General features: G+C 41.1%; 1 protein-coding gene across 1 annotated transcript in view; it reads right to left on the bottom strand.

Moving 5' to 3' along the window:
- Nucleotides 1-216: 216 nt before the first annotated feature.
- VPS4B (vacuolar protein sorting 4 homolog B) overlaps nucleotides 217-22,865 on the bottom strand; it is a 29,995-nt gene continuing 7,346 nt past the window's right edge. Inside the window, exons 2-11 of the mRNA XM_040985095.1 lie at nucleotides 19,346-19,457; nucleotides 17,957-18,113; nucleotides 15,308-15,375; nucleotides 10,833-10,952; nucleotides 8,653-8,809; nucleotides 8,157-8,305; nucleotides 7,583-7,664; nucleotides 6,148-6,367; nucleotides 3,429-3,569; nucleotides 217-1,417 (exon numbers count right to left, since the gene is read on the bottom strand). Coding sequence (XP_040841029.1) covers nucleotides 1,316-1,417; nucleotides 3,429-3,569; nucleotides 6,148-6,367; nucleotides 7,583-7,664; nucleotides 8,157-8,305; nucleotides 8,653-8,809; nucleotides 10,833-10,952; nucleotides 15,308-15,375; nucleotides 17,957-18,113; nucleotides 19,346-19,457 — 1,308 coding nt within the window. The 3' untranslated portion in view covers nucleotides 217-1,315. The remainder of the gene's footprint in view (nucleotides 1,418-3,428; nucleotides 3,570-6,147; nucleotides 6,368-7,582; nucleotides 7,665-8,156; nucleotides 8,306-8,652; nucleotides 8,810-10,832; nucleotides 10,953-15,307; nucleotides 15,376-17,956; nucleotides 18,114-19,345; nucleotides 19,458-22,865) is intronic.

Raw genomic sequence — 22,865 nt, forward strand, 5'->3', positions numbered from 1 at the left:
CATTCTGAGGCCAATAAACAGTGTGGTACGTACATCAGCTACAAAGAATTCATCACTGGTCTGCCAAATTCACTGCCAATCTTTACAAAAAGTTGCTGAAAAAACACAACTGTCATGTGTACACTCTTAGTTAATAATTTTTAGTGATTTTGTATCCAATCAATGTAAATATTCTCTTCTATACACATGTCCCAAAATGAAGAAACACACAGAGAATATCATCAATGGTAGATTTTATCAATGCACTTCACATAAGAACAGTATTTTCAGGCCAAGGGTTTCCGTATCAATAAAGCAACCTCTTCCCAAGTCCCAAGGCAACCATATAACGTAGAATGTACAATGTGCAAATATACTTAAGATGCAAGTCACTCGAGAGCATGTTGAAGGTAGAATATTGAACGAAGGACATCTACCTCACTCCTGTACATGGACAGTCAATACAGACCTACAAGGCACAACTCAGCGTTGGCGTGAACGTGTGCAATGCACATCCTCAGATTACTCATGTGAAGAGTCACATAATGCCATGTTTGCCATTTAATGGAGATACCAGGTCATTTTTTCTTAAACTATTACACTGATAACACATATTTGCCCAGGACAAACTGTTCCCTAAACTTAAAGGTGACAGACAAGACTCTTACTATTCTACATTAAAAAAATTATGTAGGTATATATATATTTATATATGTACACATACCCCCCCCATTACACATAAGAAACTTCCCATAATCCAAAAGGAGAACATTTCTCTTGAGCAAAGGTTTCTGTTACAATATTTCACAACAATCATTTAAAATTTCTTCTTTATTTACTAGCTGTTTGGTCAGAATTGCTACAAAAAGACATGGTAAAGAAGTGCTAATTTAGAAAGTGTTTCTCTTGAGATTGCACAGTGAAAGGTATCATTTAAATATAAAAGCTTGTTGCCTTGAAAGAAATTATGTGACTCTACACAGAGAGAAACCATTTTCCTACTAACACTTTACCAGAGCTCTGGCTGCAGCACTCGGTGCCCACTCGGCCTCCGACGCACTCGGTGCCCACTGCTGCTCAGCTGACCATCCCTGAGAGCCAAGGTTCCTACCACTTTAGACTTTTTATAAGGTAAATAAATTTTACACTGATGATATAAATGATGTTTAGGAGGAAAAGTACAATACACAACACAAAGTAACACTGCAGAGAGATGAACACTTCTCCCTGCAGTAGGAGTTTTTAGTGGAAATAATCTGAAAGCCATCCAGGAAAGGCAAAAATACCCAGGAAAGAAAGAGTACACAGGGGAAATGGCTTCACTGCCACCTTTGGTTTAGCCTTCTTGGCCAAAGTCTTCTGTAAACTTCTTTAACTTCAGTAAGTCTTGTTCATTGACCGTGGGCTTGGTACTTGACAGTGACCGCAACATGTCCGACTGTCAGGGAAAAGGGCGGAAGCACAGGTTAGTAACAGATTTTAAAAATTATAACTACTGCTTTATTATTACTGTTACTGTCACCTAGGATTAAACTTAAGCATCTGCAGTGTGCCCTAAGCTACCATCAGTTTCCTTGTGATTATCCTAAAGGAGCTCTTTGTATAGAAGCTCAGAATCTCTTCCCTTGTACTAACCAAAACCATTCTCCCCATTACCCAGCAATTCCCAGAGCTGAAGTTCAGTGTCTCAAAGAATATTCATGATCTAATTTCTGGCTTTACTGTAGTTTTCCTTAAACAAACAAGTCATCAGTTTTCCATGTAAGTGCAATTAAAAACAGCTGGTCATTCATTTACACTTAAGTGAAGCAAATACAATTTTACTGAAGCCAACTAACCTCAGAATTTAAAAATAGCTAACATTAAGACTGTGACGGTAAGAAAAATATGTTAACATCACAGACTCATTAGAAAACTGACTTACAGGCATAGGCTATCTTCTGTATATCGGAATGGAAAAATGACAAAATGGGTAGAATATAAAAACTTGTGGAGCCAGCCTGATCCCTCAACTGGCTAATCCTTCACCTGCAAGCACCAATATCCGATTTGGGTGCTGGTTCCCGTCTTGGATGCTGCACTTCCCATCCAGTTCTCTGTTCATGGCCTGGGAGAGCAGCAGAGGATGGACCAAAGCCTTGGGACTCTGCACCTGTGTGGGAGACCCTGGGGAGGCTCTTGGCTTTGGGTCGGCTCAGCACTGGCTGCTGCAGCCGACTGGGGAGAGAACCACCAGATTGAAGATCTTTGTCTCTGTGAATCTGCTTTTCCAGTATAATTCTTGAAAACAAAAAAATCTTGTAAAAATACTTCATCAAGGATTAAAACCTTTTAAAAGGTTTTCTGAATAACTTGATGGAGAAATATTGTTAATTAATACATAAATATATGTGTATGTCTAAATATCAGATAAGCATTATGTTAATTAACACATACATATACATCTTAGTCTAGATATTGGATAGAAGTTATTTCTAGAAGCTACTATTAAACTAGCCATTGAGATGTCTGAAAATCTGCAACTGAAGCAAGACATTTTTAAATTTCAGTGTTCACAATGAAGACATGGATCTATCTTTTCAATCACCCCAAGTTCCCTAAAATAGTATCTTATTAAGTCTTAGAAACTATTTAATTCTCCCAATATAAACTCTAACAATGTAACTTCTATAAAAATGTTCCAAATAGTTAAAACTCTTAATTGCATTTTTAAGACTTCCATAGAATGTCAACAGAAAAACATTATTTATGAATTTTATATAATACAAAAACATTCCTGGTTCTTGTGAAAAATCCAAGATGGTGTGAAAACTTTTTCGACAGTCCTTACTTTTATGTTATTTAAAGAAATGTTTATTTTCATCTACTTGAAAGGCAGAGTGGCAGAGGGTGAGTAGAGTGGGAGAGACAGGCCAGAGTAAGAAGTCCCGAGGTCCCCTCAGGAGTCGCATGTGAGCGGCAGGGCTCCCAGCACTGGGGCCTCCTTTGAAACAGGGAGGGAGCTGGACTGAATGAGAAGATGCTGGGACGTGACCAAGTATGGGACGTGTGTGTGGGCGTCCTGAAAGGTGACTGCACTGGCTGTACCAAACACCTGGCTCTCTTTCTAACACGCCTGACCCCTCTTTCTAGTTAAGTCTTGACAACAAAATAAGAAATCTATCTGAGCATTTTAAAAGTGATACTCTAGCTGTAAGACCTATAATGACAGGAATTCATTTTTTATTCAATAAGTTTTAGTTTCCTTACAGCCCAAGAAAATATTCAAAAGATTATTTTCATTTCAGGCTCAATTACTATTTACAGTTTTTAAAGTGACCTGACAGTAGTAAGCATGCTGGATAATACTAACATATTCTGGAAAATTTCACATCACTAAAAAATTTTATCTTACACATATCAGCGTATAAAGTTTTAAAACACTTTTTAAGAACAAGTAGATTTCAAACCATGGAAACAACTGGCTCCAGAAGTTTATCCCCAGGCACATCCATCCATGTCATTTCCATGGCACCAGGATCTCCTGGAGAGCAGGGTGTCAGCAGATCTTCAACAATGTGTCCAGGATCCGCTCTAGAAGGACCACGCACCTGGAATAAACAGCGAAACGGAAATCTCTAGCTGATCAAATTAAACACTAAAATTTAGCGCCTGGCACAATGAATGGCTCAGTGGCTAAATCCTCGCCTTGCACACGCCCGATCTCATGTGAGTGCCAGTCTGTATCCGGCTGCTCCTCTTCCCATCCAGCTTCCTGCCTGTGGCCTGGGAAAGCAGTAGAAGATGGTTAAAAGCCTTAAGCCCAGGTTAGCTCCGCCCATAGCAGCCACTTGGGGAATGAACCTGTAGGTGGAAGATCTTTCTCTCTGTATCTCCTTTTCTCTGTAGATCTGCCTTTCCAGTATAAATAAATAAATCTTTAAAAACAAAAACACTAAAATTTAGACCATTACCAGGATAATGGAGAACATATTAATATGTTTACTCCGGATTACAATGTCTACTATTGGAAAAAAAGAATACATAGCAAATACTTATCACTGAGATTTTTGTTTTTACTTTTTCTTAATTTTTTATATTTTGAAATTTAGTATAATAAATTACTTAATTACAGGGAGAAAATAAGTGAAAAAGAGTAAGAAGAGCTAGTGACTGAGTTTTCCTTTTTTCCTGTAGTGTTTGTTTAGTGGTAGTAATCTTAGAAATCAAAACAGACACGTTAACCAACTCTCAGAGCAGGTGTTTGGCCTAGTCACTGAGATGCCAGTTAAGACACAAACACTTCCCTCGTTAGAGCATCTGGGTTCGGGACCCAATTCTGGCTCCTAATATCATCTTCCTGCTAATGTGGACCCTAGGAAGCAGCCATGACGGATCAAGCGACTGGATTTCTGTCTCTTGGGTAGAACTGGACGCAGATCTGTTTCTGGCTTCATCTGAGGATTGAAGCAGCAGATGGGAATGCTTTGTCTCTCTACTTCTCCAATAAATTAAAATTTAACAAAATTATAAAAACCATGAGCATTTTTATAAATTGTTCTCTTTTCTTTTTTTCTCCCCTTCTATTTTATTTTTAATTTTATGATACAATCCCATATGCTCTGGTATTTCCCTTATCCTCTTCCCAAATCCCCTCCCCCTGACTTCCCCCTATAGTCCTTCATAAGCAGTCATAAGTCTATCAATTTGCTATTCAAGTGTGTCCTGACATAGCCGGTCCAGACAGTGGCAGACAGTCCAGCATCCTGTTGTCAAGATACACCCGACAGTCTCACTGGGAGTCCTTTGACCTGGAAGCAGAGACGCATACTGCACTGCATCTTCACATCAGGATATGCAAGTCTCTAGTATGCCATTACTACACATCCCCTTTAGCGGAAGTCATAAAACAAAATCAACAACAACCGTGGACAGAATGACCAATGTGTCAATGAAGAAATAAAACAGAATATAAAAAACCTTTTTGGAGAAAATGATGCTACTGTATGGTCAAAGAATCAATGAAGAATTTAATAAGATAAAAGAAAATGATTTTAAAGAAATGAAAGAACAAAAATATCAAAACCAAAATGTGAAAACATCAAAAACAAAAATTGGATTGCAGCAAAAACGGTATTGAAAGGGCTACTGATCTTACATGTTGCATAGCTGAGAAACTAGTGATATTTAAAATTTTCGGTTTGAAGCTACTGAATCATTTAGTCTTTTACAACCAAAATATTTTCATATTTTTATGATGTGTAACTTAAAGAAGTTTTTGGTCTGCCGTGGTAGTCTAGTGGCTAAAATCCTCACTTTAAGCATGCCTGGATCCCCTGTGGGATTCAGTTCGTATCTCGGCTGCTCCACTTCCCTTCCAGCTCCCTGCTTGTGGCCTGAGAAAGCAGTAGAGAATGACCAAAACCCTTGGGACCCTGCACCTGTGTGGGAGACCCAGAAGAGGCTGCTGTTTCTGGCTTTGGATCAGTTTAGCTCCAACCACTGTGGCTACTTGGGGAGTGAACTAGCTGATGGAAGATGTTTCTATAAATCTGCCTTTGCAATAAAAATAAAGAAATATATTTTTTTAAAGTTTTAACTTTTGAAGTTTTATCTATGTATAGTGTCTTCATAATTTGCATTTTCAATGAATTTTTGAAGACTCCTTTTATACTTAGGACTTTAGAATTCTTTCAATTTTTTTATATTTATTTATTTTTATTGCAAAGTCAGATATACAGAGAGGAGGAGAGACAAAGAGGAAGATCTGTCGTCTGATGATTCACTCCCCAAGTGACCACAATAGCCAGAGCTGAGCCAATCCAAAGCCAGGAGCCAGGAGCTTCTTCCCGATCTCCCATGCAGGTGCAGGGTCCCAAGATTTGGGACACACTCAACTGCTTTCCCAGGCCACTAAGCAGGGAGCTGGATGGGAAGCAGCATGTTCAAGGTGAGGACTTTAGCCTCTAGGTTACCACACCGGGCCTGGGACTTCAGAATTTTTCTGCACCAAAATAAACTTACCTTTTAATTCCAGTTTCATGAACTTTTTTTAGTACCCTTTATTTCTATAATGTAAATCTAGTCATTACACAACATTGAAACGTTTTGCAAATTCTTTGAAAACAAACCAGTGATGATGTTAGAAAGCTAATTTAAAAAATTTAAGGATAGGTAAAAATTCCTTACCTTTTTGAAATGAGTAGCTGACTGTACTTTTCTAACAGGCTGCATAAGTGCATCACGTACAATGATACTTATATCTGCCCCTGAGTAACCATCTGTTTTCTTCCCAAGGTCTCGGAAATCAGCTTCTGTGAGACTGTTCTGAGTCGTTCCCAAGTGCAGTTTAAACATTGCAGCTCGGGCATGAGCTTCCGGCAAAGGAATATAAATTCGTTTCTCAAATCTTAAAAGAGAAACAATAGATATAATTTTAATAAAAATTAGGATATTTTCCAAAAGAAATAAGTACATATGCTTAATTACAGCAATTTAAGTTGATTAAATTTAAATAAACCATGTGTGCCAGAGTTAAAAATTTACACCTTGGTTAGCTCTCTAAGGGAAGAATATCAAGGAAGAATTAAAAACCAACAAATAAAATGAAAACAGCCAGCCTCGCAGTTTGGGTGCTTTCATTTTGCCACGTCTCCTTGGCCTACCCTGGTCATCATGTTCACATGTGACACATTCTCCAGGATTACAGGTTCCCACTGCATCGAACTCAATCAGGGGACCAGGGGATTCAGATTGATGATTAGTAATAAAAAATAGGAGTAAAGATGAAAAAATATTTCTCTGAACTGCAAAAAGTTAAATTATTTCAAAATCTTAAACACACATTAAGCAAACACTACACGGTAATAATTTTGCTTGCCTTTCTAGAATTTCAGAACATGGAGACAGAGAAAGTAACGAGGGGTCACTTAAATGGTTTATGCAGATGCTTTTCTGCCAGACTCCCCCTGATAGTCAGAGAATTCTGTGTCCTTGACTTGGAGGTGGGGTTTCAAAGGATGCCATTTTCTCCTCTCGTGGTACTGGGTGGTACACCATCAAGCATGGGCATAAAAGCGGCAAACACGGAAATGGTCGTTTTTTCCATGCAAAGTGAAGGGGATGGGGTCCTGGGAAGCAGTGGAAATCTGTACTATTCCTACAGCTGAAAGTTCATGTTCAGCTTAAAAAATTAGAGTAACAACTTCTTTAACTAGAAAAATGTACCTTGGCTCCCTTACTGTGATTTGTATAATGGTCATTTTGCTAAAATTTTATATGAAGAATTTTCACCAAAATATCAAATCTGTATTGTAACTTTTTGACTCATCAGTGTCCACTATGTTTAATCAAAATTAAAGGCAATTTTAAGAAATGTATTTTCTAATGTGAAAGATTCCAGTATATAGAAACCTTCTGTCTTCAAAATGGCAGGCAAATAAGCAAATGACCAATATTTCTTCCCTAAGACAAAGCATAACTAAGTTAGGGTACCTTAAAAAATTTTTAAATTAAAAAAAAATTTTTTAAATTATCTGATTGCCTCCTAAACAGATCAAAAGGGAATGATTATTTACTTGTTAAATCTGTAGTTAGAAGTAAGACATTTATGATGCCATCATACCTTCGCCTAATGGCAGAATCCAGAACCCAAGGGATATTTGTGGCTCCCAGAACCAAAATTCCATCATTGTCCACACCAACTCCTGGATTAAAATAGTAATATTTAAATAATATGTAATTCTGATGTTCTTCAAAGTTATCTGTGTGATCCGTGAAGAAATGTGGTGCTTCAGCACTTAACTGCCTCATCTTTAGTTTTTCAAAAAAGGCTATTTTTAACCAACCACTCTATTACTGCAACATGATGCAAATATTCCCAAGTAATCAAATCATCTAGATTCTGGACAAATACTGTGAATATCCTTCTAAAAGGATTTATTTGAAGATTTCATTTGAAGTCAAAATGCTACAGTGTTCCTAGTATAGTGAATATTCATCTCTTTACTATCTATACCATTGAGTCCTACTTGATTATAACAGAAAAAATTATGTAAATATGAAAAGACAATCAGAATACTGAACATGATATAATGAAGCAGTTGGGTAGAATGCAGAAATCCTGCTGAAATTTTTCCCCTTGTATTTAAATGAACAGTTCTACATAAAGAAATCCTTTTAAAAATCAGTTACAGTACCTTGCATTTGAACCAGGAACTCTGTCTTAATTCTACGTGCAGCTTCACTTTCATTTTCACTTCTCGAACCACACAGAGAATCGATTTCATCAATGAATATAATGGAAGGCTTGTTCTCTCTGGCAAGCTGGAATAAGTTCTTCACCAATCTAAAAATAATTTAAAATTCTCAATTTCTTAAAAATATTAGGATTAAAATAAAGCCATATATCAATATTACAAGAACTCTGATGAGCTAAGAAGTTTAATCATGTTTCAGGCATATAAATTAAGAATATATAAATGGATAATTCACTTTACAATTTAACATACAGTTTAAATCTTACAAAAGGTATGAACTAGGAGTTTACATAACAGAGTAATGAATACTGTATTATGTTACTTCTATTACATTTACTAATGATATAAAAATGTCTTACTCTATAGACTGATAAAAAGCTATCTAATAGCTGCCCCACCTCCCCCCATATCCACCTTAAATTGACTTACTACTTACTTTTCACTTTCACCTAGCCACTTAGAAACAAGGTCAGAGGAAGATATTGAAAAAAACGTGGAGTTGTTGGCTTCCGTTGCAACCGCTTTGGCTAAGTAGGACTTTCCCGTTCCAGGTGGCCCAAACAACAGGATTCCCCTCCACGGCGTTCTCTTGCCTAAAATTTCCATTAGAAAAAAAATACGAGAATTCCAAAACTGTTAATTCAGGTATCTTCGAAATCACCCATACTTGAAGTATCAGTAATAATTAGAAAAGTTTAAAATAAAACATTCCAAGAATGTCTCATATGTACTTTATTTCTAGAGATAGCTTTGTCAAAAATGTATTGATATAAATATAAGCCTTCTCACAGAAAGGGCATTTGCTCACTCCTTTATTCTGCTACTATGTGTCAAAGCCACACTATGGACCAGGACACTGATCTCTGCCTTTGCAGGTCTCCGGGACAGTGGAGCAGGAGAGCACAGATCAAGGTGATTTCTAAGTGTCTGCTGTGCACACTGCACAGTACAGGAACACTGCAAGGAAATTACAGCGATAAAGGAAGATTTATGACACCATGTATGAACTTTGGAGGAATAACCCTACTCAAGAGTCTGGAGGATTTGTGACTTTATTGCCTTGACTCCAAAGAGAAGCACAGGGTAGTACTACAGGTGACTCTTACTGGCTGGGTAACGATAAAGGAACTCTATGTTTATTCCTAGTTTTGCGAAAATAGAACAAGAGAACAGATCATTCTAAACCAGGCAGAGTTACAGCTGTAATAAATACACACTTGAAAACTGCTGGGTACAATCTGTGACTGGGTGAAGTGTCTTTTCAAAAGAATGCTATTCAAGAGGTGGTGGGGTCTTTAGCCCAGTGGTTAAAATGCCCACATCCCATGTCAGAGTCCCTGGGTTCAAATCCTGGCTCAGGCTCCTGATTTCAGCTTCCTGCTGGTGCAGACTCTGGGAGGCAGTGGTTATGGCTCCAGTGACCTACCCCGCATCATTGCAGGCATTTGGGAAGCAAATCAGCAGATGGCGGAATACGTACCTCCCAAATAAAGAAAATGAAATTTTATTTTATTTTTTTACAGGTTATTTTATGTATGTGTGTATATATATACACACACATACATAAAGATTTATTTATTTTATTGAAAGGCATATGTACAGAGAGGAGGAGAGACAGACAGGAAGATCTTCCGTCCGATGATTCACTCCCCAAGTGACCACAACGGCCAGTGCTGTGTCCTTCTGAAGCCAGGATCCAGGAACTTCTTGCTGGGTCTCCCACGCTGATGCAGGGTCCCAAAGCTTTGGGCTGTCCTTGACTGCTTTCCTGGGCCACAAGCAGGGAGCTGGATGGGAAGTGTGGCTGCCGGGATTAGAACCGGCGCCCATATGGGATCCCGGGCGCATTCAAGGTGAGGACCTTAACCATTACGCTATCTTGCTGGGCCCAGAAAATGAAATTTTAAAAATTGGAAAAAGAATATGTGGATGGCTAATAGCAAAACTAAACTCAAGTTATTTTTATAATTCAAGAGATTCAACTTTAATTTAAAATTCTATTTCTTATTTTATTTATTTGAAAGGGAGATTTACATTTTGATCTTTATAATAAATGCATGGATTTTAAAAAATGATTTATTTATTTGACATGTCAACTGACAAGAGAGAAAGAGATTTGCATCTTGGTTATGCGCCAGATGATTACAATGGCCAGGGCTGGGCAAAGCTGAAACCAGGCCCCATTACTCATCTGGGTCCAAGAGCTTGGGCAGTCTTGTGCTGCTTTCCCAAGTGTCTTAGCAGCGAGCCGGACTGGAGATGCAGGTGCCATGGGTGGTGGCTTGACAACTGTACCACAATGCTGCTCCAGTGAGGACATCTTAATAAGTCATAATACACATCTAAATTCATCACTGGACATGTACAGTGTATTTTAATGAGTACACAGAATTCTGCGGCATGTCAGAATTACCTGCCTTACTGGTTGACACTTAAGTACTTCTGCAATCTACAGTGGAAATTCAGATATGCACATGCTGTAAAACATCTTGCTGTATAGTTACCATCAGCAGCTTAGAACAGGCAGACATTACAGCAACAATTCAGATGCAGTGACAATAATCCAAGATGCTGTGCGTTAAGTCATTAAATAACGCTAGTAAGAAGTGAGCTCACCTGTGAAGAGATGCGGGAACTTGATGGGCAGAATCACAGCCTCCTTGAGGGCTTCCTTGGCTCCTTCCAGACCAGCGACATCACTCCATTTCACGTTTGGTCGCTCTATAACAATGGCACCTATAAAAAAGGTTTGTCAGCTCTAAATTAAGAAAGTTTATTTCATCAAAGTTAGAACAGTACAAAATAATGATGTTTAAAATAACTCGAAAATTATTAGGCACTACAAATCTGTCTGAAATAGGACAATGAAGCAGTTCTTGGGGTAGACAGTAGTATAGGAACCTTGGGTTGGTGATAATAAAACCCAGGCTAAGCCACTTAAACTATTTCTTCTACCTCATCTGTGAAGTAAAAATAGTACCATTTGCCCAAACTACTTAGATTAGTGGAAAGATGAAATAACGAATACTACAGCACTTGAAAAGCACAGACCATTTTAGCAATAGTTTAAATTTTGCATGCACTGATTCTGGAGTACTAAAAGAACTTTGTAGGAACTGATTCATGAGGTGCTTCAAAAGGTTTGTGGAAAATGGAGCTAAAAGGTAAGTTTGTTTGGGTACCAAAGAATTTTGAAGACACGTAGTTTTTCATAATATACATTTCTCATGAATTTTTAAGAGTCCTCAATACATGTATTTAAATTCATTTTTTGGCATCAAAACTAAACTTTTTTTTTTTTTTAGTTTTCCACACTTTTTGAAGCAGAAGGAGATCTAAAATGCTCCCCTCAAAGCAACAGGAAAACATGCTCAACTTGAACTGATGTCAAGATGGAGGGAAGGAGAGGGGAGAGGAGGAGGGATGGAGAGGGGAGAGCAGGAGGGAAGGAGAAGGGAGAGGAGGAGGGATGGAGAGGGGAGAGCAGGAGGGAAGGAATGGAACAGAAGCAGATGATGGGAAAAGGCTCACCCTTCTAAATTTCTAACTCTTTCCTGAGATGTGCCTTATTTTCTATCTGACTTCTAAATTTTTGTAATTATAATGTATGGCTCCCGTAACTTAGCAACAATACATGAAATGACTGTTTCTGAGTGCAGTATATGCACAAGTCATAGGAGCTGCTCCAGCAAAGCCAACAAGGGTTCTTTGGATGTAACTTGACAGAATGTTCTAGCTATCTGTTATCAAACAATTTTTCCAAGTTTCTAGAACACAGAAATTGCTCAACTGCAACTATATATATATATATTATAAATATGAATTTAGCTGTAACAAAACACCACAACATATGCAATGTGATGACTGATCTAGAGATTAAAGAATTGTCACTTCTTTTCATTAAGATCATATACTATCCTAAAACTACTTACACTCAGCAACTTATTTCCCCTTTTCATGAAATTCTTTGGTTACTGGGCTGAAGTTAAATGAAACCATAACGATTTTTGTACTATGGCAGTCCAAGAGTAGTACAAAATAAGAAAAATGTCAATTCATTTTATATTCCAGCAAGATTAATAATCCCAACTGAGGAAATACATCACATGATAGATTTTTTGTCAATTTTTTCCCATTTAACTAACTTTTTTTCCTTAAAGGTGAAAGCTGACTTTGGAATATTTTGCTGATGAAGACTAAAAGTCAGACTTTTTAAATGGATTGTTAAATTAATGAGGAACAATGAGCCTATCAGAAAATACAAACTGGCTTATAACTTCAAAGATACACATTTAGTCAGTCTTTGATTTTAATATTACACTAACTATAACCCAACCTCAATTAAGTTACTATCAAAATTAGCAAACAGCAAGCTCAAACCATAAACCCATTTTTACTACGAAACTAATGTCATAATCTGAAATAAAATTAAAATATCACTTCACAAAAAAATAGGAAAGGTTTTATAAAAATAAGGTGCATATTATAAAATCCATTCGTGATTTAACAAATTAAAACATAAGTGGAGGGAGAAGAATCTCAGATAAGAAAGGCAAAACTGCTCTTCTACTGTATCCCATGAAATTCTAAAGAAATCTCTACATTCAAATGTTTTACACTAAAAAAAAAAAAAAAAGAAAAGCTTTTCTCTGATCCTCATCAAAACTGATAAGAAACTTACAGAAACTTATTTAAAAATTGGTGGTGAGGCTGGCACTATGAGGCAGTAGGGCTAAGCCTCCACCAGAGGCTCAAGCATCTCAAATGGGCATCAGTTTGTATCCTGGCTGTTTCACTTCCAATCTAGCTCCCTGCTTACGGCATGGAAGGCAGCAGAGGATGGCTCAAGTCCTTGAAACCCGCATGGCAGAGCCAGAGGAAGCTCCTGGCTCCTGGCTCCTGGCTTCGGATCAGCTCAGATTCAGCCATTGTGGCCATTTGAAGAGTGAATCAGTGGATAGAAGATCTCTTTCTGTTTCTCCAACTCTGCATTTCAAATAATTTTTTTTAAAAAAGGTGTGTGTGTGTGTGTGTGTGTGTGTGTGTGTGTGTGTGAGAGAGAGAGAGAGACAGAAAGAGAGAGAGAGGATTCCATTTCAGCTGTGACACGGCAATACACAGAGATTTCTACCCTTGAACTATACCCAACTTTGAAATTTGTGGCATATACAACACTGAATCCTCATCAACCACACTGTTTTTAAGATATCCATACAGTATTTTCCTACACATTCCAGGGAAGTAGAATAGATAAACTACTACCAACTTGAGAAAACTAGTGAGACCAAGTTAGAGGTCTGACTCAGCTAAGATGTGGTCAGTGATCAAGACTGCACTTCTTAACAGAATCTTTCCCGGTTTCCCATGCTACTTGGTAATATTCAAATGATCAGATACACACCACATACACACTCTCAATAACTGGGCATAAATTTTAATCTGAAAAAGCATTAGCTACAAAATAAAAGAAGCTCTGAAATGGAAAAGAACTGAATCTTAGCCATGAAGAAGCCAGAATGCCTCCCCTCCCCTCTTCGTCCCTTCCTGGTCTCTGCTGTTTCCAGAAAACACCCAGGTGCAGGTGCAGATCAGTGTAGCATAGTGGTCACGCTGCTGCCTACACCCGTAGGCCATACCAGCAGGCCTGGGAACAAGACTTATCTATACCTGTTTATTTAAATTTCTAAAAAATTTATTTATTTTTATTAGAAAGGCAAATTTACAGAGAAGAGGAGACAGATAAGTTGGTTGCCTCCACAAGTGGTTGCAAGGGTTGAGCCGATCCAAAGCCAGGAACCAGGAGCTTCCTCTGGGTCTCCCACACAGGTGCAGGGTCCCAAACACTCGGGCCATCTTCTGCTGCTTTCCCAGGCCACAAGCAGGGAGCTGGATGGGAAGCGGAGCAGTTGGGACACAAACCAGAGCCATACTGGGTGTTGGTGCTTGAAGGTGGAGGATTAGCCTTTGAGCCACTGCCATTAGGCCCAAAACAAATGCATTTTTAAAATTGTGTGTATCTATTTGAGACAGAGTGACAGGGAAAAAGACATACACACACAGAGTTATTTTCCATCCACTCTTTCACTCTCCAAATGGCTGCAATCCTGAGGGTTAGCCAACCCAATTCCAGGAGCCAGCAACTCCTTCCAGGTCTCTCACATGGGGGGGCAGGGAGGGACCCAAGTACTTAGTACCTACTGCTGCCTTCCCAGGCACATCAAATGCATCAGCAGCTCAGAGCAGCAGGGGCGAGAACCAGCACTTCACTTAGGACATCAGAACTGCAAGTGGTGACTTACACTTGCTGTGCTGTGCCAGCCCCAAACTGATGCTTTTATATACGTAGCCACCAGTTTACTGAATCCCATGAATGTGTCAGATATAACACGGGGTAGTTTTCACACCACTTTAAATCTTGTACTAGCCCTGAAAGGAAGTTTCCATTTCAAGGATAGGAAGTCAGATTCTGGGAGGTCAGGGCTGTTGCCCGTGATGACAAAGCTTTTAATGGCAGATTGTGGTGTGGAACTCAGAGACTGGAATGGAGTCAAAACCTTCACCCTCTCCATATGGCACTTGTATACAAGTGCCTCTAAAAATGTGGAAGGTCAAAGAAGAACGAGTTCAATGGCAATGTAAAGAGATAAACATAAATGAAAGCACCAAGAAGCAGGTGAGGGAGAGCAGGTGGCAAACACGAATCAACTATCAGCCCAGCACCAGCAATAAGGACCAAGTGTAATTTCTAATCTATTCTGCTTGCTTGTCTGACAGTAAATTTTAGTCCATCAGATTCTGTAGATAGCTCAGAGTATAAATGATACGTTCTCTACAAGGGGACAAGTAGAATGAGACACAGGAAGCTAAATAACAGCCTTTTAAAGGCAGAAATAAGCCCAACTGAACTATTACAGATCTCAGAGTGCTAGCTCTGAGCACGCTCTAAAGAAAGCCAGCATGACTCCAGAACCAAAAGTCTTGAATTCATTTAAATGTGGGGGGACGGGGAAGATGCTACAAATAGACAATTCACTAAAGATTGTTTTCAAAAACAAGATAATAAGTTTTAAAAAAATGAAATCTAAAGCAACCTTGAAGCTGATTCTGTAGTTTCTTTTTTTCAGGATCGTCAGATTCTCCTTCCCCATCACTGTCATTCCTAATAGAAAGAATTTAATATGTTCAAACGATCACTCATCGCTACCAAATAAGGCAAAATGTAGGAAAGATAACCCAAAATATTTGTAATTTAAATGACAAAACAAGACATTCACATTTATGACATTCAATAATATATTAAATAAAATAGGAAGCAGGCACGTTATCACTCAATAGGGTGTCGGGAACGTGAAAAGGACATAAAGACCAGAATGAGGTTGGGAACCAACTCCAGGTCCTCATGGCATACCTATACGCATATGAATTCACAAATGCATGGGCCACACAGAATTGCGAACCATAAAAACATCAGGACAGGCAAAATCAGAACACAAAGTCACAGTGTGGCAAAACCCCGGAACGTTGGCTATAAAGGGCAACAGGTCCATAACCCTTAGCTGGGGCATTCCAAAGGACGCGTGAGCTTCCCGCTGAAAAGGAACTGAACTCAATGAACACATGGGCCAGTCAAGTTCCTTTTATCTCACATTCATTCTGAGGAAATAACTTAAAATCAGCTTAAGCAGTGACTGCAAGGATAATCATACCCTCACTGTTCACAATAGGGGAAAAAAATACAGAAATAATTCACGTTTCTTCTAGCAATGAAAGTGTAACAGAAAACATTTTAGAAACACATCCTAACACAACGTTCGAATGAAAATGTGATAAACCAAAACTCACCTCATTACATCATTTAAAAACCACGTATAAGGATTTAGGCTAAAATGAGTCAGTTTTGCTGACTGTACATGGTTAAAGATGCAGTTGCTAAATTCACCCCTTGGAGCTGTTTGCAAAGGTGATCTGTTCTGCAAAGCGCCCTCATGGCCAGGGTTCTGCATGGGACCCAAGTCCCTCGGCACTGTGGGACTGCTCACAGGGAAACCGAATCTTGAGGTGAACACACTGGCTTTTCTGAGGGGGTGGGGAAGTCTGAGCTGTTTTACTGTCGGGTCCCTCCTTGACCCACCATGGGACAGCTCAAGTATCTCTCCTGGGAATGAGGAATCCCAGCTTGATTTTCTGGCCCCTTTACTCTGTAAAGCAATATTCTATGAAATCCCTTTTGCTTAAACTAGTCAAGCTGGGTAACCAAGTAACCAATATTGTTATCTAATTAACAGGAGAACTGGCACTCCCAGATAAGCACCCGTTTCAGGGGGCACCACTGTTGCATCTTCAAGCAAGACCAGAACCTGAGCAGACAGGAAGAGAACTACTGTGTTAGTGAGGCACTAGTGCTGGCAGACAGCGGGCCTGGCACTGTAGGTGAACTGAATGCTTCTCAATGTCTTAGTATCTGGGTTGCAGCCCTGTCTTACACTAAACATCCTTTCATGCAAGAAAACCTAAATCTTAGTGCAACAATTCAATCACACTCTGACCTGATTTTTTATTAAGATGGTGCTGTAGGTGCTGAAGAAAAAAAACATTGCTGGGATGTCAGGAGTACAAAACAATGAGCTGATACTTGTCTTCGACTCTCTCTTGTGGTTCTAAGTCAGCTCTGGTTCTTAGATTCCCCATATTTTCCTAAAACAGTTTATGGGAGCAGCCACAGCGCTCCCAAAGCACTGCCTAGAAAAGGTCCCTCTGCTTACACACATTCTAAGTTCAAGAAAGAAACTGCACACTGTAAATGATACATTCCCTGCCGAGGAGTTTTAATTCCCCACATGGGTTTTAATATTCAGAGACTGTACAGCCTTTGAGTTCTGTGGACACTGAGGTTCTACTGTAACACCAATCTACTCAGCTGCCACAGCATGAAAACAACCTCAAACAATAGGGAAATGACTGCGCTATGTTCCAACAGAATTTATTTACAAAAACAGGCTGGAGCAGATCACCTAGGCCCATGAGGCATGGTCTGCCAACACTTCCTACAGGCAGAAGACACAGTCTCCATGAACCGGACCCCATGTTGGCTGGAACACACAGGGGTCAGGGCTGGGGTCACCTCTGATAGAGTCTCTTTGGAGGCCGCACCCCTCCAGCTGGATCACTGGATTCAAAACTGCAAGCACAGGGAGAAGTCACAGACAATCCCAGGGAGTGCATGTGTCGGAACTGGGCGTCCTCGGATGCCCAGATGCGCGTGGGGAACACGACAGAGCACTGAGGCCCGCAGAGGACATCTGGTACCACAAGGGCAGAACAAACTGGACAGCTCTTCCAGCCAAGCTTTGACAGCAAGCTTTAACGTGGACTATGTCAGCCAATGAACCTTGGAAGGATTTCCTCAACTTTGGAGCAATGAAATCAACGTCTCAGAACTATCGAAACCATTTGAGCAGGACCCTCAGAACAGGCTCCATATTGGGGACCCTAGGATGACCTCGCTGGTGACCCCCATGCCCAGGTACTGACGTGGTTAGACTGCTAGGTGTAGCCCTCTCCCCTTCTCTCTGATACAGAAGACAAAAAAAAAAAGAAGGAAGCAACTGTCTCATCCACTTTCCCCCATTCCACGTGGGTATACAGCATTCTCAATTACATAAACATCAAGAACAGCATTAATTAATTATACATGTGAAGAAGATACAGTCTCCCACGCAACTGAACCTTTCCACACGTACCCCTTCTCATCAGCTGGGCTGGGCTGAGCCTCCTTCATCGGCTTCTGGGGTTTCTTCTCCTTCTGTTTCAGATACTCCTTCAACTTCTCCGCTCTATCAAGATACTCCGTGCACTTGGCCCGGATGCTCTGCTTGGCCTTGTCACCTTGTGCTTCATCTAACAAAGGAAAACAAGAGCCTCTTTAATCAGCATTTGGTATAAAAATGCTGAAATGCCTCAGCTCACGTTTTTCAACAAGCAAAGTGTCTGCTGGGGAGGCTGGCAGGCTCGTTGGTGACACAGACACCAGGGATGACCGGCGCTCTGCTATTCCTCCCCCTGCCCCCGGCACGGCTGACGTCAGCACTGAATGAGCCTTAAAGGAAAAAACTGAGCAAAGCAAGAGGATTGTACTTTGTTAATTTCCTATTCTCTCCTTCCATCTGAAAGCTGTCTGTCCAACACAGGAAATATGGATCAGAAGTGAAATGGTATTAGTAATTTCCATATCAGTTTTGAGAACATAACAAGTGTTAGAAACCTGTATGTCACACATATCTTAGCACGGTGATTTTATTATTTTAGATCTTCAGTCAGCTACTTCACTCCCCAAGTGGCTGCAATGGCCAAACCTGAGCCAATCCAAAGCCAGGAGCCTTTAACCTCCTCCGGGTCTCCCATGCGGGTGCAGGGTCCCAAGGCTTTGGGCCGTCCTCCACTGCTTTCCCAGGCCACAGGCAGGGAGCTGGATGGGAAGCGGGGACTCTGGGATGAGAACCAGTGCCCATATTGGATCCCAACATGTGCAAGGTGAGGACTTTAGCTGCCAGGCTACCACGCCGGACCTTCAGGGCTATTTTCAAAGGTAGGCTTCAGCACTGGGCACAATGCATTAGCCCTGCTTATCTAATGTGTTAATGATTCATTCTCGGTTTTGCTCTACTTTGACACAAACCTTCAAACATAAGCTTAAGATGCTTAAAGACAGGAATTTTCATTAATTCCACCCCCCCTTACTCTATCCTCAGTGCCTAGAATGGTGCCCAGCTCACAAAAACCATACAGTAACTCGTAACTCTTTGGGAAATACACGGAATATTTCCCAAACTATTTCTGAAACAATATGGTTAGAAAACGGTTATGAAGGTCACAAAATTCAGGTTCATTATCAGTAAAATAAAAAACGATTTCCGCTGATCACATGACATTTGAAGGTGCTTCGTTACACAAGCTACGAGCGCTCACATTTGTTAGCTAAGCCTGAGTGCTCAATTTATTTGGAAGAAAGTGGGGAAATTTCTGGCCAATGCACAGTTCTACATTTTCTGGTACTGCATTTCCAATTTTGTGAATGAAATGGAGTGAGGCTTTCTTTCAGTGTCCTGGTGAGAAAGCTCGCGCTCGCTTACACTTGATCACATGCAGGAAGTACTGCACGGCGTGCTGGTAGAGCTGCAGGGCTTCCTCGAAGTTCCCAGCCTTGTCTTCCTGGGAGGCCTTGCTGGCCAGATCAATGGCTTTCTGTTTGAGGAAGACAAAACAACAAGATCACAATTAAAGTAAAAATCCAAGCTTGAAATAATCACAATGAAAGGTTTTTAAATAAAAGCAACATCAAAAACAAAACAAAACAAAACCCCGCTGCTCGCTCAATCTAAATCACAGCTGCATTTTATTGTTACTTTACCAAATGCAAATTACATGATATATGGATAAACTGCCATCTGACACTATTTCACCTAGTACCAACCCTTAGTAGTCTTACATAACTTTCACTCAGCTAAAGTCAAGCTCAGGGGTACATACAAATACTGGATAATCTGAAAACTTAGAATTAAAAAGTCACTTAGGGAAACTTCAAATCTTAAAGGCTGTTGCATCTGAAACACATTAATAAAAAAATCATGAATTAAAAAAAAAATCAAATAACAAGAGAAGTCTTTTAAATAACAAAGACAATAGCCAATGCTATGGCACAGCATCCTAAACCTCTGCCTGAGGCACATCACATGGGGGTACAGATCTGAGTTCATATCCTGGGGGCTCCGCTTCAGATTCAGCTCCCTTCTTATGGCTTGGAAAAATAGCAGAGGATGCTCAAGTCCTCGGGCTCCTGCACCCATGAAGGCGATCGGGAAGAAGCTCCTGCTTCCTTCTCTTCGTGATTCTTTCAAATTAAAATAAATCCTAGGGCCCAGTGCAGTAGCCTAGCAGCTACCGGTGCCTTGCTCACACCGAGATCACATATGCATGCCGGTTCTAATCCCAGCAGCCACCTCTTTCCATTCAGCTCTCTGCTTGTGGCCTGGGAAAGCAGTCAAGGACTGCCCAAGTCCTCGGGCTCCTGTACCCAGGGAGACCGGGAAGAAGCTCCAGGTTCCAGACTTCTGGCTCCTTCTCTTTGTAACTCTTTCAAATAAAAATAAAAACAAATCTTTAAAAATATCAAAGACAAAACCTGGAAATTTAAATCTTAAGTAGCAATAGGCTACCACACAACAGAATACTGAGGGATCATTAAAATAATACCAAGAAACATTTGCAACGACACAAAAAGTGTTTACGATGAACATTTTCAAAAGCAGGATACGACTTGGCAACCCGGTGCGACTGAAACAGGAACACAGCACACGCAGGGGGCAGGTGGGCAGGCCTGCTAAGTCAGCCTCCCTGAGCTTTTATGTTCTCCTTCTTCACATCTTCTAGAAACGTCCATGATGAACAAGGACAACTGGCAGTGCCGTCATGCTTCCTAGCCAACAAGGCCGTTTCCTGAACTCCAGAGCACGCTGGAAACCATGGATGACAGCAAACCCTTGGCGCTGTCTCATCCTCCGACACCCCTCCCAGCATCTACCAGAGACTGGTTCCACATCGCAGCAGACCCCAAACCTGTGGCTGCCTCCGTCTCACAGAACCGACTCACACCAGATCACTCAACGCACTCGACATGAGACACACAGACGGCACACTGGCTGCTTACAGGAAACAGGGCAGAAGTTGTACATGGGCAGCAGAAACCCAGGGGTCTTTTGCCCTTGAATCTGCCTGGCAGCTAAGACACCCAGCCCATATCTCAGGTTTCAAGTCCCAGCCTCTGCCCCAGTCCCAGGTTTGGACATCCTGGGAAGCAGCAGGGAAAGGATCACGCAGGAACGCATCAAGCCCCTACCTCCCACGTGAGACCGACCGCATGGCCTTCCCACCCCCCAACTTCCGCCTGAGCCAGCTGGGGGCACGGCAGGGATTCAGGGCGTAGAACAGCAGAGGGCTGCTTTCTGTCTTTTACAGAAATAAAATTTTAAGTGTAACATTATTTAAATCTTTCAGGTAAAAACAGAAAATTTCCAGGATTTAGGGCTAGCGGAATCTTAGATTTCACATCAAAAGCACAATGTCTAAAAAACTAGACTTAATCAAACTTACAAATCATTACAAAAGATCCTGTTAAAAGCATGAAGAGATAATTTGCAGACTGGGAGGAATATTTGCAAAACATGTACTGAAGGCTCGGTATCTAGAATGCAAGTTAAAGAATCCAATTAGAAAATGGGCAGGGGGCCCTGCGCGGTGGCGCAAGTGGTTAAGTCCTCGCCTTGCACGCCCGGGATCCCATATGGGCGCCGGTTCTAATCCCGGCAGCCCCGCTTCCCTTCCAGCTCCCTGCCTGTGGCCTGGGAAGGCAGTTGAGGACGGCCCAAAGCTTTGGGACCCTGCACCCGCGTGGGAGACCCGGAAGAGGCTCCTGGCTTCGGATCGGCATAGTATCGGCCCGTTGCGGCTCACTTGGGGAGTGAATCATCGGATGGAAGATCTTCCTCTCTGTATCTCCTCTCTGTATATCTGCCTTTCCAATGAAAAAATAATAAAAATAAATCTTTAAAAAAAAAAAAAAAAGAAAATGGGCAGGGACCACCACGATGGCTCAGTCCTCCACCTGCATACTGGCATCCCATATGGATGCCAGTTTGCATCCTGGTTTCTCCCACTTCTCATCCAGCTCCCCGTTTACGGTCTGGGAAAAGCTGCAGAGGCTGGCCCAAGTCCCTGGGACCCTGCACATGGGAGACAGAAGCCACAGAAGACGCTCTTGGCTTCTAGCTTTAGATTGACACAGCTCCAGCTACTCTGGCCATTTGGGGAGTGAACCAGCAGATGAAGGATCTGTTTCTCCTTCTCTATGTAAATCTGCCTTTACAATAAAATAAATAAACCTTCCAAAAAAAAGAGGAAAAAGGAAATGAGCAAAAGCCGCAAACAGCTGTTGTCCCGGAGGAGCCACACAGCCGTAAATGCCAGGAAAGCCGTGTGCAAGCTCACCAGACAGCAGGAGCACAGCATCAAAACCAAGGAGACAGCAGCGTGTGTCAGGAAGGCTAAGGTTAACAGATACTGACAACATCAAATGCTGGTGAGCACAGAGCGCGTCACTCACACACTGCTAGAGGGATGTAAAAGCACAACCACTCTGGGAAGCCAGCTGGGCTTTCTGTCTACAAACTAAACTCACAACTTGCCTATGAAAACCAATGTACTACAGCGGATTTATCCCAGGAAATGGAGATTTATGTTCATATTAACACCCACACATGAATACTCAGCTGTCCTTCGGAGGCTGATCAGTTTTTTTTTTAAAGATTCATTTCTTTCTTTCGGAAAGTCAGATACACAGAGAGAAGGAGAGACAGAGAGGAAGATCTTCCATCAGATGATTCACTCCCCAAGCCGTTGCAACAGCTGGAGCTGAGCTGATCCGAAGCCAGGAGCCAGGAACTTCCTCCAGGTCTCCCATGCGGGTGCAGGATCCCAAGGTTTTGGGCCATCCTCAACTGTTTTCCCAGGCCACAAGCAGGAGCTGGATGGGAAGTGGAGCTGCCAGGATTAGAACCGGCGCCCATATGAGATTCTGGTGCGTTCAAGGTGAGGACT

This window comes from Ochotona curzoniae, unplaced genomic scaffold (genome assembly GCF_017591425.1).
Source record: "Ochotona curzoniae isolate NIBS_2020 unplaced genomic scaffold, NIBS_Ocur_1.0 contig_43, whole genome shotgun sequence".
Taxonomy (NCBI): Eukaryota; Metazoa; Chordata; class Mammalia; order Lagomorpha; family Ochotonidae; genus Ochotona; species Ochotona curzoniae.